Here is a 12,887-nt window from a genome sequence, read left to right as displayed (position 1 = left end):
TGTACATGGAGAGTCAGTGTGTGCGTGCATGTGCGAGGGCGCGAGGGAGGAGCAGACGGAGACAGTTACTAGAGAGAGGGAGAGAACGTGGCGGAGGAGGGAGCGATGGCGTGATGACGCCGTACGTGGCGTCAGAGTGATAAGAATAGAGGCGATGCGTGCAGCGCTGCTGAGACATCGCTTTTAATACCCGCAGTCACTCTCGCTCGTGTGTGTGTGTGTGTGTGTGTGTGTGTGTGTGTGTGTGGAGGTGGAGATATATGCACACCATTTTTTAATGCAGAAAGGTCCCACTACAAAACTAATGATTTGCGTTTATATTTGGCTATTTGTTCAGAAATAGACACATGCACCTGAGAAGAGAAAGTAAAGGCCACACAATACAGCGTCTGCAGGGCATCTCATTCCAAACAGCTCTTATTTGGATTTTTTGTTATGGTTTCCAACTACATTCCATTTTTGGTTAGCTTTAGGCCTTAGAGTGATTGTCAACATTCCAGCACCAACACTCTCCCTAGCCTTAAGAGGAGCATATTCTTGAAATGACATAATACTGTTTGATAAAAAAAAACAAAAACAAAACCCAAATAAACAAACAAACAAAAAAAAGCAGCATCAAAAGGAATGCTTAAAACTCTAGCTAAAAATATGAAAAGATATAAACACAGACTTGTATGGATAAAAAGTACTGAACCACAAACTGAGCAGTTTTAAGAGTAGCATATTCCTGAAATGGCATAATACTGTTTGCTAAAAAAAAAAACCCAAAAAAACCAAAACCCACCATCACCAACAACAACAATATATGTTTAAAATAGATTATAAACCTATAGCTAAAAAATATGAAAAATATGATGGCTTGTATGGATAAAAATGGATGTATCAAAAAACTTGTATGGATGTAAAAACCTGTATGGATACTGAATCACAATTATCTTGAGTAGGGATAAATGCCTCTCTACTTTGCCATTTTAAAAATACTGATGAGGAAAGTGACAGCATGTACATGGCATTTGTCTGGAGATGACCAGAAATGACCCATATTGCCAGTGTGGTGGAGGAAGGCGTGGGTGGAGGTGACTGGTACATGACATGGGTCCAGAGGAAGATGGCGTATGGAGAGAGAACGCGAGCACATTATACGCAAGCCCAGGTGGATGACGTTGGAGCAGTCCCGGCCAGGCAGGTCCGTCCTGCTGAGGTGTCGCATCCGAGCGCGCTCACACGGCCAGCAGCTTGAGCATCCACTGCAGAAAAGACCGTCGACGGCAGGCGTTAAACCCCGCCCACCAGCACGCAGGTGCCGCTATTAATAACCCCACTCTGCTCTTCAGCCCGACACAGTTCTGTGCCCTCATGCTCGAACACAGAGGGATCCGAGACAGCTCAGCTTGTGTCTTTGACGCTGGTAATTACATTAAAATCTGCACAATACCCCGAGGGCCGTGTCGTACCATGACTTAGAGCTCTAGGCTCAGTTCCTCGTGATAAACACAGAGCAGGGCACGGCTGGCATGCCAAGGTGTGGCCCGACCTGTTCTGGTGGTGAAGGGAATAGTGCAAACAGCTAGGAGAGGCACGGGAGGCGTTAGGCAATGGATAAAGAGGAAGGCGCAGAGGAGTGGCCCGAACGGAGCTTACCGCATTGATGCCTCTGGTCTTCACCTCCGAGCTGCTCTCTGACTCATACAGCGCTGGGGAGAAACACAGAGTGAAATTCCTGCAGTCCCTCCAATTAACATGTTTACACTCATGCTGCTGCGCCATGGTAATGACGTACGAGTGACGCAGTAACGCGCTGCAGATGCACGGTCATGCCGCGCGGAGTCAAAGATAACCTGACGGGGAACCCAACGGTTGCACGTGTGCCGTTGGATTCCGGAACTCGACGATAAAGCCACGTGGAAAGACATTCAGCATTTGAATATTTACTGCACTGTTTAGCACACAAACTGAAATGCTCAAAACAGTCAAAATGCTCAAAACTCCAAATGATCCCTCAAGTCAGACACACGCAATAACCGGAGTTGATGAGGGACAGCTGTTGATTGATCATTGCCCGCCCTGTTTGATAACTAACAGCAGAAGAGAGGTCCTAGGCAGAGCTGCATGTGTCGTGGTGGACTGCACGAGGCAGCTCAGGCTCTTTGAAGGAACAGAGAGAGGCTTACTGAAGAGCGAGCGCAGTCTTGTGACACATGCCACGAAGCTGTAGAAAGCCAGATGCTGCTCTCCAGAGCCAAACCTCTCCCACAGCACCTGCAGTATGCTATTATCGCACTCCACACCTGTGGGAAGGAACAGGGAGAGAGAAAAGGAGAAAGAGAAACATGAAAACGTGTGTGCGGGGGACAACCAGAGAGGAGCAGAGAAATAGGAATGGGGCTTGCGTGCGGTTTCTCTCTTACGTCATATACATGCGTTTGTGAGTGCGAATATGTGTGTGTAAAAATGTGTGAGTGAGGGTCTCGAGCCTGTACCTGCTGCCTTAAGAGCCTGACTGAGCTCAAATGGATTCATGGTCCCTGATGAATCCTCATCATACTCAAGAAAGATTGACTACAAGAAAATTTTTTTAAAAATTTAGAAAATGGTCTTTACATTACTTGTGTCCAGTTTCTATGGAGAATCAGGTAAACGGAGTGCAAGTAATTCCCTACACACATGCACGATCTTCAGTCTCTGCACAGACCAAGAGTTTGGCTCAACTCTGCATAATTTATTAGGCCCGAGTTGCAAAATTACTTGAGTTCAGGGAGAGGACATGGACACAAATCTTTCCCCAAATGAAGCTCAATCCATCTTCCTGCAACCCCACTCCAAAAAACAAACACCTTTAAAACTGGCTAAACCTTTCCATGTTTCCTTTGCCATTCAAATATTCACGCGGAGAAATCTGGACAGATTGTGGCCGTCGAGGAGGTGCAGGTACCTGCAGGGTGCGCAGAGAGGAGAGCAGCTTCTTTGCTTGATCCCGGCTAACTCTGCCTCGACCGCCAGTCTACACACACACACAAACTCAGGACATTAACCAGTGGAGGGAAAGGACAAGCGGAGCATACAAAAACAATGAAAGAAAGGAGAATGGAGGGAATAAATAGTAAGAAGAAGCAGGAAGATGGCACGTCCAGATGAAAGGATACATCTTCCCCAAAAATAAGTTGCCTGCAAGTTTCCAGAGGGAGATTATAGTCCTTTTCCAGCACTACAACACAAGGCAAAGACCATGAGACTCTACAGAAGAATTACATTGAGCATACAGAACATATGCTTCTAATAAAAGGTAACATGGGGTCCTTGGGTTCATGAACTTGCCCTGACATCAGTACAAGTCAACTCAATCCTGCAACCTTGTGGCCATTGTGAGTACTACAACAAACGTGAACACAAAATTGGATGATAAATGTAACGGTGGTACTCTGCACTTTGCTTTAGTCAAAACGAAAAGTATCATCCTATGCTGATAATCTACAAATTACAAAACTAAACATAATAACTGTTATTTTCATGTTATTATGTCATATTATAGATTAATTCTCTCTCTAAAAATATCCCAGACTTGGTCACCTTGGCCACTCTCCAACCATTTAAAATGTTTTGTTTTTTTAATTTAGTGATTTTGGTGTTGGTAAAAAAAAAGCCTTTGTCCATCTTGTGCCTAACAGGGGAATTCTCCAGACCTGTGTTTGCCAGCTTCATGAAGTCCACCGCATTCAGCCTGTCATCCTGAGGAGAGAACGCTTCGATCAGCAAGGATGTCCAATCACACATATATGCATGTCTTAATGAACTTAATTCATCCAGTGTAATGTGTGCTCGGGCCAGAGCGGGGAAGCTGTCTGCTGGAGGTATACCGGTCCTGCTCCCTCGTCAAAAAACTTCTGCACTCTGTCCTGATCCTCTGGCAGGGGAGGCTTGGACATTACGGTCTTTAGGACAAGCACACGGGTGTTAGCTCGTGACTGGACGAAGCCATCGTAACTGGAATTGAATTCTTATTAACAAAATACTCACCGTGGTGATGGCAGCGGGACAGCTGATCTCACGGACGCTGTAACAGGAGTCGTCACTGTTTAAGATGGAGGTCTTCGAGTTTTGCAGTTTTGCAGACTTGTAAATCACCCGTTTTTAATCTGGTAATTCTGGTTCCATTCTGGTAATTTTATTCTGGTACTTTTATTCTGGTAATTAAAGTTCTTGAGCCTTTAATACTAGCTCAGGTGTATTGACAGCTAGATTAGAGCACACATATGCACTCGTTTTAAATGATAAAATACATTTTATACTTGATATTGACCACAGTTTCCCCTTTAAAGCTTCATTAAATCTGTTTGGAACAGATGTCATTCTCTAAATAACAAGGACAGGTGTAAAACACTTGCTTAAGCTTGGTGTCATTAGTGAAAATCAGGCCCGCATGCTGCTGCGCCCCCTACAGGCCATGCTCCTGCATACCCAAGCGTGTGGCCTTCCTTGGCATAGACGCGGAGGAAGAACTCCCCCTGCTGGTTGGGCCTCTGCGTGGAAGACACGATGACGTAGTGGCCCGGGTCCAGGTGCACCTTCCGCCACACGGCCCGCACATTCCGGTACTGTCCGGAGCGGCTCACCAGCGTCTTAGTGGTGAAGAACTGCTGGTCAAAAGAACCTGTAAAGTCCTGAAGCTAGAGGGGGATTGTGGGGGCAGAGGAGGGCACATGTAAGTGAAATATTTATATGATATATATGATGTATATGTGTATGTACATGTGTGCATCACTCACCTTAGGAGGAACCTGAAAATACAAAGAGGAAATAAAGATATTTAGAGAGAAAGAAAAGTAGAGAAAAATAGAGAGAGAAAAAAGTCTTGAGTTTGTGAGTGCTACATGTTTCCATCATATTTCATCACAGCTTGTTCCACTATTCTGTGAGCGGCCGTCTGGCTTTGGCTCTCACTCTGTAGATGTGGAAGGCGATGTAGAGGAAGTTGATCTTGTCTCGCTGCCTTCGGTCTTTCTGCAGCAGCTCGATGAGCACCGTGCACTTCTTCATCTTCTCCTTCTGCTTCCCTGTGCTGCTTTTCGCAGGGACAGCATCGTCATCGTCGTCGTCGCCAACATCCACGTCATCCTCGTCGACCTCCACGTCCTCCACGTCCTGCTGGGACAGCACCAGGTGGAACTGCGGGTTCTTCCAGAATGTTCCTGTTGAAAGGGTAAATACAGTCAGGAGAGCTAAACCAGCAAGAGCAGACAGAGAAAGAGAGAAAGAAGGGTCAAAGGGGAGAGAAGAGAGGGGTATGGAGGAAGTGAAAGAAAATAAAATGGAGAAATGGGTTAATGATCTAATTTAGGCTCTCGAATTACTCATACAACCATGTACAGGGGCAGGTCGCTGCGTAAACGCACGCATACACACGCACGCTGGTACTTGCGGCTGCCCCCTGCAGAGCACATGGGAACCCAGGAGCCCTTGTGGGAGGTCAGGGCCCAGGAGGAGGTGGTGGTGACAGCATCGCTGTCCTCTGCATCATCAGAGTCAGGACTGACACTACACAACTCCACCGTATCAAACAGTCTGCAAAAGTCCTCCATCCCAATCCTACACACACATGGAAATACACATACAAGAAATACATATGCGCGCACCTGTAAGTTTCTGGCTAGTAATATTACATGATAAAAATGCATACCAATTGGTGACTGGTAAAAGCTACTGTTGTTGTTCACTGACCAAAATTCTCCATCCTCTTCAATGTTCAAGTGGATTCTGGTTTTCTCAGCACTGTCTATGCCATCCCAGTCTTTACACCTGTCCACCCACACCCACACCCACACCCACGTGCGTGCACACACACACACACACGCGCATGCACACACACACACGCGCACGCACGCATGCACACACACGCATGCATGCACACGCACACGCATGCGCACACGCATACACATGCACGCACGCACGCACACACAGACGCACGCGCACACACACGCATGCACGCACACACAGACGCATGCACGCACACACAGACGCATGCACGCACACACAGACGCATGCACGCACACAGAGAGAGAGCTGAGCAGCAGTTGGGAGCAAGTCAGTAATTCTAAAATCAGAACTGAGGCATTTCTCACTTGTCGCTCCAGGGGCCACAGAACTCCACAAACCCCCAAGGGTTACGCAGTCTCACCAATAACACCTCCTCAGTTTTCCTGTGGACCTATACACACAAACACACTATCTACTCAGGCCCAAACGAGGTGTCACCATGTCTATGACAAAAAAGCCACAACAAATAGCCCATCTACTGTACACAGCTGCACATCTCACCTTATCTGTAGCAGTGATAGCATAGGCGTGACCTTTGACTAGCCCCTCTGTTGTCACTGTGCCAATCTCTTTCACGGTTTTGGCCTGCAGAAACATACACAAGCTTAACTAATCCACCACCATTCCTCCAAAATTCTTCATTTCAAGTCTGTATTCATCCTCTACTAAATGGTAGGACATGCTACTGCTCACGGGTTTAGTCACTGTGGCACATGAGGGCATCAGTCAGAGGGATACATACAATGGAAGACTTTTACGATTAATTGACGAATTATTGAATTAATTTGGGCTTTTATTTATTTTCTAGCAGGCACGTCCAGTGGAACATTCTGATAATGCTTTGTTTATATTTCCACTGTCTGCCCAGTGAATGATATGGCTCCGCTTTAATTAATTGATAATAATAATAATAATAACAACAACAATAACAACAACAACAACTACTACTACTATTATTCAAATTGTGAAAGGATTTCCCATTTGTAGATTTCAAATTTAGACAGATAGTAAAGTCACTGGAACTTCATGCTGGAAGAAACATGCATAGAAAGTGAACATTTGAAAATGGTTGTAAAAAGTAAAAAAGTAAAAAAAAAAAAAAAAAAAAAAGTTTTTCATTTTTTTCCTCAAACAAAAACTAAATATGCATTTAAAGCAAAATAGTGTACTGAAGTTGAGGGAGTTTATATATGTGACAAATGCATATTTCTACTTGTAAAATGTAGTGTGTGGGTTTATGCATCTGTATGCGCATATATTAAGCTCTTTGTGGAAACCAAATGATGACAGACAAACATGACATTCAAAAGTCAAGGTTAGTTAGGTTAATGGGCAGGCATAGCATTACTTGGCTATAGCAGTAATCCAATCAATGGGAATACCCTGTAAGGATGATATGGATATGTGGTGTGTGTGTGTGTGTGCGCACCTGTATAAAGCAGCTCAGCAAGCTACCTCTGGACAAGGCTGCAGTGAGTGTTCTCCACAGCACGGGTGGTGTGCGGGAGGAGACAGGACGGGTGTAGGCGATGCCCCCTGTGAAGTCCTCCATGCCTTCAGAAATGTTACCCCCCTTCAAACTGCCATAGGAGCCAATCAACCTGGAAACGCGTGCACACACACACACACACATACACACACACACACATACACACACACACACACACACACACTATTCCTTACAAATTGTGCAGTGACTACAGCCTACACTTTCTGGAAATATCCACTCTAGTGATTGTAAAACATCTGAAACATTTCTGCAGGTAGAAGGTGTACAGGGACACACGTCCACCAACCCATGGACCTCTGGATTTTACTCAAGTCTAGAAATCAAGTAGTATATTAATAGAAATTTGTTTACATGCAAATAAACTGCAAAAGCATGCTGAGAGAGGCATGAATGTGGGCCACTGTTGGCACCTATCCCACATGCTCCCACACACTCTTGCACACATATGGCAGGACTGACTTGGCGTAAGCCTTCTCCACCAGGGCGCTCCAGAACTCGTTGTTGGTGCGGGAGTAGCTGAAGAGCAGACGGCCCCCTCGCACGGGTAGCCTGTCATCGACCACCACCTCCACCCACTCCCCATACTGCCAGAACTGACGGAGGGGGTGGGGGGATAAGAGGCAGACTGTCAGAGACTGGGGAGGTTGTGCATAACTGCTTTACCTGTGGCTTTTTTTAGTGTTTGAAAAGAGCACTACAAGTTTTGTGAGTGCTATATCCACTGCCTTCTGAGCAGGCCATAGGGCGTCAATTAAACTCACTTAAACAGTAAAAAAACTTCAACGGTAATACTGGGCTTGTGCTGGCTTGTTGTTAGCAACATACGAATTTGGCTGGGTAGGTATAGGTGTGTGTGTGTGCGCGCATGTGTGTTCATAGCCTCAGGCAGTGGCTGCGTGTCAGAACACTTCAAACGTCATCCGCTAAATAACAGACTGACACTTCTTTTCTCCATCCATCACCTCCACCTCTCCTTCTCTTTCAGGCTCTCTCTCTCTCTCTCCTCAGAAAAAAACCCCACTCTGCTAACAAAAGAGATCCACAGCTCGACATAACGCACTGTGACTACAACTTTTCACTATACAGTTGGGAACATAATAGCATGCAACTATCTCAACTATCATCTTAGATGGCTCGCCACAGTTTACACAGGACTACCAGTAAAACTCACTGAGGATTGGTAATAACTCTCATTCCTAATACGTTAACACCACTTCATTAAATTGGTATGCTCTCAGCAGATAAGGGTTTCTTTATTGATGTGGACAGATAATCCACAATTCCAATATACTAATATAATCTAATCTCATCTCAAGTGCACAATGCTTGCCGTCAGTAATTCACTTATCTTTCATTCATTCGTTCCAGCAGGTTTGCTGTGCCTGTTGCGTTGTGCTCGAGCCTGTTCTCTCCTTAGGAAGCCTGGTCGTGTGGAGCTGATCAGGGGACAGCAGACACAGTTCTGGGGGTTCTATTACGGACCCGGAGGGGCCAGGGCCTTAGCTCTGCCTCTACTCACTCCTGGAGGTCTTAAGTGAGGACACATGTAGAACGGAATGTACTACCGCACTGCACATGCAAGTCCGGGGACGAATAAAGCGCTTACGCAACGGAGCCACGCTGGAGAGCGTTCGGACAACAGAAAGCAGAACGAAGGGATTAATCATAGCGTGTAAGAGAACAGGCTGTCGGCAGTGGGGCAGGGAGATGTGTACGTGTCACTTTAACATCAGGGGGGTAAGGCTGGGGGCAATATGGAATGATCCACAAATAGCACCCATGAGGGGGGAGGGCTCATGCAAATTACCAACCCTGACAAAAGTCTCAAAACACACACACACACACACACACACACACACACACACACAATGAAAAATTAAGCGCCCTCATCCTCACTTCACCTCACAAATGAGTTCCTTTATGTAAAATTTATGTCCTTTGTGAAATTGGAGCCCTGACTAATATGAAATTGGATAAACGTACATCATCTTTTACATTTGTGTTGTGTGTGGAGATTTGTGCTGCAGAAATTATAGCCTGTGCTGGTTTGTTTTTTGAGATATTAGTGTTATATTTCAGTACAAGTCTGACGTGCATTAAACCCATTATTCAACAAAAATCTAAAATTAGTGACTTGTTACATGAAAATATCACAAATAAAACCCAAATAGCACAACCAGTATTTTCTCAGACACAATTCAGCACAAAACATTTTGATTTGGTTTCATTTTAGAAGGGGATCCACATTTATAGTGTATGCCCCTCTTTCTTTTCTCCATCATTCTTTAAAAAGGTAAAGAACAGTGCTTTCTGAGTTGAGAAGTAAAATGTGCTTTCCAGGTGTACTATTTAAATTCCTGTCTGTGATTTTCCTACATTAACTGCCATTAATCCACTTTACCCTGAAGCGGAAGATGCCCACGTAAGAGACGTCCAGGGTCTGTCCCGCTGGGACCACCTTCTCAAACAGGGTCGGGTGCATGGTGAGACAAGACAGGGCAGCGAGTAGCCAGCAATTCCCTACAGACAACAGAGCAGGGAAAGTCATTAGTGTCTCCCGTCATGTGAAAGTGAAAGCACAGAGTCATACAAAAATGAACCAAAAAAAGCAGTGAACAAGCTGTGTCCGATGGAGGAACAGCTGCCTGTTCATGCACATGCGCGCGCGCACGCACACACACACACACACACACACACACACACACACACACACACACACACACACACACACACACACACACACACACACACACACACACACAGCATTCCACAGTAACAGTAAACAGCTGGTCATCTCCTGTGTAGGGATGTGTTAAGAGGTTTTGGGGTTTTCATCTACAACTCAATCTCAATGCAACATAAGCAAAACCACATGCTTTACATGAAATTTAATCTTTCACACTTCATAACTGCAATTTTCTTTGCACTTAAATGTAATTCTCAGGTAAGAGGTGTTACTATAGTAAAAACTCTGTATAAAAGGCTGACAATCTGAATAATGATCGCTATGCATACTCAATATTCACACACAGAATATACTGCAGAATGTACTATAGGTACAAAAATAAGATTCCATATTCCTCAGCATGTAAAACTGCTAAAATACTGTTAAGTAATTGTATTAGCTGTGTTTCTGTAGTGCTGTATTAACTACAAAGAAACATGCAGTCTTTGTACTGTGTAAAACAATGTTTTGACACGCTAGGTGCTGACTTCCCTTAGGATAGTTTGACAAGCATAGAAGCCACCTCCGAGAGGCTTCCCTTGAGATCATCTGTCCGGCTCAGAAGCCACCACTGAAGACCACCACTGTATACCTCTTTGACCGCATAGCAACCACCTCTGGCCATTGCTTAACTTTGAGCAGGAGTGTTGTTTTGAAACTGCCCTTTCCGGTCAGAATCTGCGGGAGACTTTCAGAGACATTAAAACCTTGGCTGCAGCCTGTGCTTTTAACACTAATCCAAACCAGTGCAAGAGGAAGAAAAAGTGGGTGAGGTCAGAGGGGGAATAACCCAAAACCTGCTGTGCAAAATAATTGTTATTGTCGAGGTGGGAGGAGGGAAGTGGGTGCATGCAGATGATGCCACCATCCCCTCCCCGGACCCCCACCCGTCGCCTTTGCAGTTTTGAAGTTGGGGCCCTCAGGCAGCTCTGCTTTTATGGCTCTCGGCAGGGAGTCCAGATCAGGGATCTACACACAGCCTCCCAGCTAGGGGGGAGGAACAGGGATATTAAACATTATAACGTGGATAATGAGGATGAGGCAATGAAGAGGAGATAAAGAAATGAGAAGGGGTGAGGGAGAGCAGGAGTGAGAGAGTGGAAAAAAGGGGGAGAGAGAGAGAGAGAGAGAGAGAGAGAGAGAGAGAGAGAGAGAGAGAGAGAGAGAGAGAGAGAGGGAATCTGCATGATAAGGAGGAGAGGGGAGGCAGGAGTCTCGCCAAAACAGATGTCTCTCCGAGTACGCTCATGCCCAGATGCCCAGAGGCCATCCTTTGGTGATTAGGTTTTTTTTTTTTTTTTTTTTATGTTGTTGTTGTTTTTGCTTTTTTACTGGAGATACAGTAAGGCTTTATCCATTAGACTAGCTCAAAATCTCAGTAAGGGGGCACTGACTCACCCAGCTGACCCTGGCAGATATCAGTGGTGCCCGTGGTACCCTCCACAAAGACAGCATTCTTGCTGATTTCCTGAAGACAACAAGAAAGAAACAGTGAGTGTCAAACAGAAACAGGCTGAATGTAGAAAATCTGCATATAATAAGATAGCACTGTATAAAATATTAATGCACATCACTGTAAAGTGAACTAAAAAGTCACTGGAGCAAATCTATATTTTATTAGTATAGTTTAACCTGTACACTTATGTCTTTTAAAATCTTAAAGCCTGTTTCCAGTGTGCTTGTTGATTTATTAGTACTATCCAAATGTCGTGGCCTGCATCTCAAACTCAGGGGACTTCCTAAGGTCTATAGACTAGCTCCTTTTATAGGTCAAAAAACAAGACGGGGTGGTCTGCATGATGCAGACCCAGGTAGTGCACAAAGCCTCTATAAGTGGTTGCCATTAAGTCTGTATAAGATCAGAATACCAGTCTGCAGCTGATGCTCTTCCACTGAATAAAAACTCTGAAATTCATAGGACGCATTTGAAACGTCATTGACATGGGAAAATGTCAGCATTTGTCCATTTAGTTACCTTTGGTCGCAACCACTTGATTGCCATTTTTGGATCAGGATCTGCTGGCATGCGGATGGAAGTTTGATCAGCTGCAAAAGTCGGGTCCAAGAAAAGGCAGCGGGACTTGAGACACTCGTCCAGCAACGACGCATAGTCTTGATTTTTAAATTTGACCGGGTTTGCAATTGAACCCGGATCGGAGGAGCTGTCAGACATTTTTAAAGTTTCTGCACGAGCTCAGCGACGTGAACGCGGAGAATTGAGCCAACGTACCTGGTCTAAGTTTGAGTTTAGACAAGTTTTCAGAAACTGGTGTTTAAGTAGTCCACCTCTCCGCCCACTGGTGTCACGCCTCCGCGGTCGCTGCTGTCCGCACGCTTCTTCTTTTCTTTCTTTTTTTTTTCTTTTTTTTTTTTTTGAACGCGGTGGGTCCTGCAAAGTCTTGCAGTGAGCCACGCGAATTTATATTGATTCATAAGGGCTAACAGCGCTTATGTTAGGTCATCTAAAATACATCATTTAACGAAAACGATGTACGTCCAAAGAAACTGCCATATCAACCCAGAGCGGACTCCGTTCACCTTCGAAAATGTAAAAACGAAAACGGTGAATAATAATGTAAAGTAATGTAATGTAAAGAAGCACTTTACTGCTGTTTTCTTACAAACCCAATTACAAAACTAAAATATTTCCAACCGTAATAGTAAATGTCATGTAGCAATAACTGGAACGCCAAAACAGACTCATTTACCGTGTTTTGACTGAACATACACCAAACTAGTCACTAGATGGCAGTACCCTCCATTCAGTAGACGACATCCTCTCTAGTACCTGCACCAGTTTGGTAACGACGTTTAAATTTGCTTGCGTAACGTGGCGTTTGT

At 44.9% G+C, this 12,887-nt stretch overlaps 1 protein-coding gene across 5 annotated transcripts; it reads right to left on the bottom strand.

The window, feature by feature from the left end:
• Positions 1-302: 302 nt before the first annotated feature.
• On the bottom strand, positions 303-12,330 carry capn12 (calpain 12). 5 transcript variants are annotated; one of them, XM_027012745.3, is made up of 21 exons: positions 12,022-12,327; positions 11,445-11,514; positions 9,723-9,841; positions 7,781-7,914; positions 7,241-7,412; positions 6,313-6,396; positions 6,117-6,202; positions 5,716-5,793; positions 5,405-5,583; positions 4,939-5,186; positions 4,764-4,775; positions 4,456-4,664; positions 4,015-4,051; positions 3,855-3,929; positions 3,681-3,726; positions 3,144-3,205; positions 2,933-3,001; positions 2,481-2,559; positions 2,172-2,288; positions 1,642-1,694; positions 303-1,247 (listed from the first exon to the last, which is right to left on the bottom strand). In XM_027012745.3, exons 1-21 carry the CDS (start codon positions 12,217-12,219, stop codon positions 1,221-1,223), a joined length of 2,154 nt encoding a protein of 717 aa, XP_026868546.1. In that variant the 5' UTR covers positions 12,220-12,327; the 3' UTR covers positions 303-1,220. The 5 variants fall into 5 exon arrangements, 4 of the variants coding, with proteins under 4 accessions (XP_026868546.1, XP_081571760.1, XP_081571761.1 ...); XM_081715634.1 differs by lacking the exon at positions 2,481-2,559 and having other exon boundaries at positions 12,022-12,329; XM_081715635.1 differs by lacking the exon at positions 7,781-7,914 and having other exon boundaries at positions 12,022-12,294.
• Between the last annotated feature and the right edge of the window lie 557 nt (positions 12,331-12,887).

This window comes from Electrophorus electricus, chromosome 6 (assembly GCF_041902795.1).
Source record: "Electrophorus electricus isolate QZ-2024a chromosome 6, ASM4190279v1, whole genome shotgun sequence".
In the NCBI taxonomy this organism is placed as follows: domain Eukaryota; kingdom Metazoa; phylum Chordata; class Actinopteri; order Gymnotiformes; family Gymnotidae; genus Electrophorus; species Electrophorus electricus.
The sequence above is the reverse complement of the archived record's forward strand: the minus strand, read 5'-3'. Positions and strand labels throughout refer to the sequence as shown.

Excerpts from the sequence above, each read along its gene's own strand:
- capn12 (XM_027012745.3), bottom strand. The coding sequence starts at position 12,219 with ATGTCTGACAGCTCCTCCGATCCGGGTTCAATTGCAAACCCGGTCAAA. Across the intron at positions 3,727-3,854 it reads TTGACGAGGGAGCAGGACCG|GATGACAGGCTGAATGCGGT; the intron begins GTATACCTCCAG and ends TTCTCTCCTCAG. Across the intron at positions 1,248-1,641 it reads AGACCAGAGGCATCAATGCG|TGGATGCTCAAGCTGCTGGC; the intron begins GTAAGCTCCGTT and ends TCTTTTCTGCAG.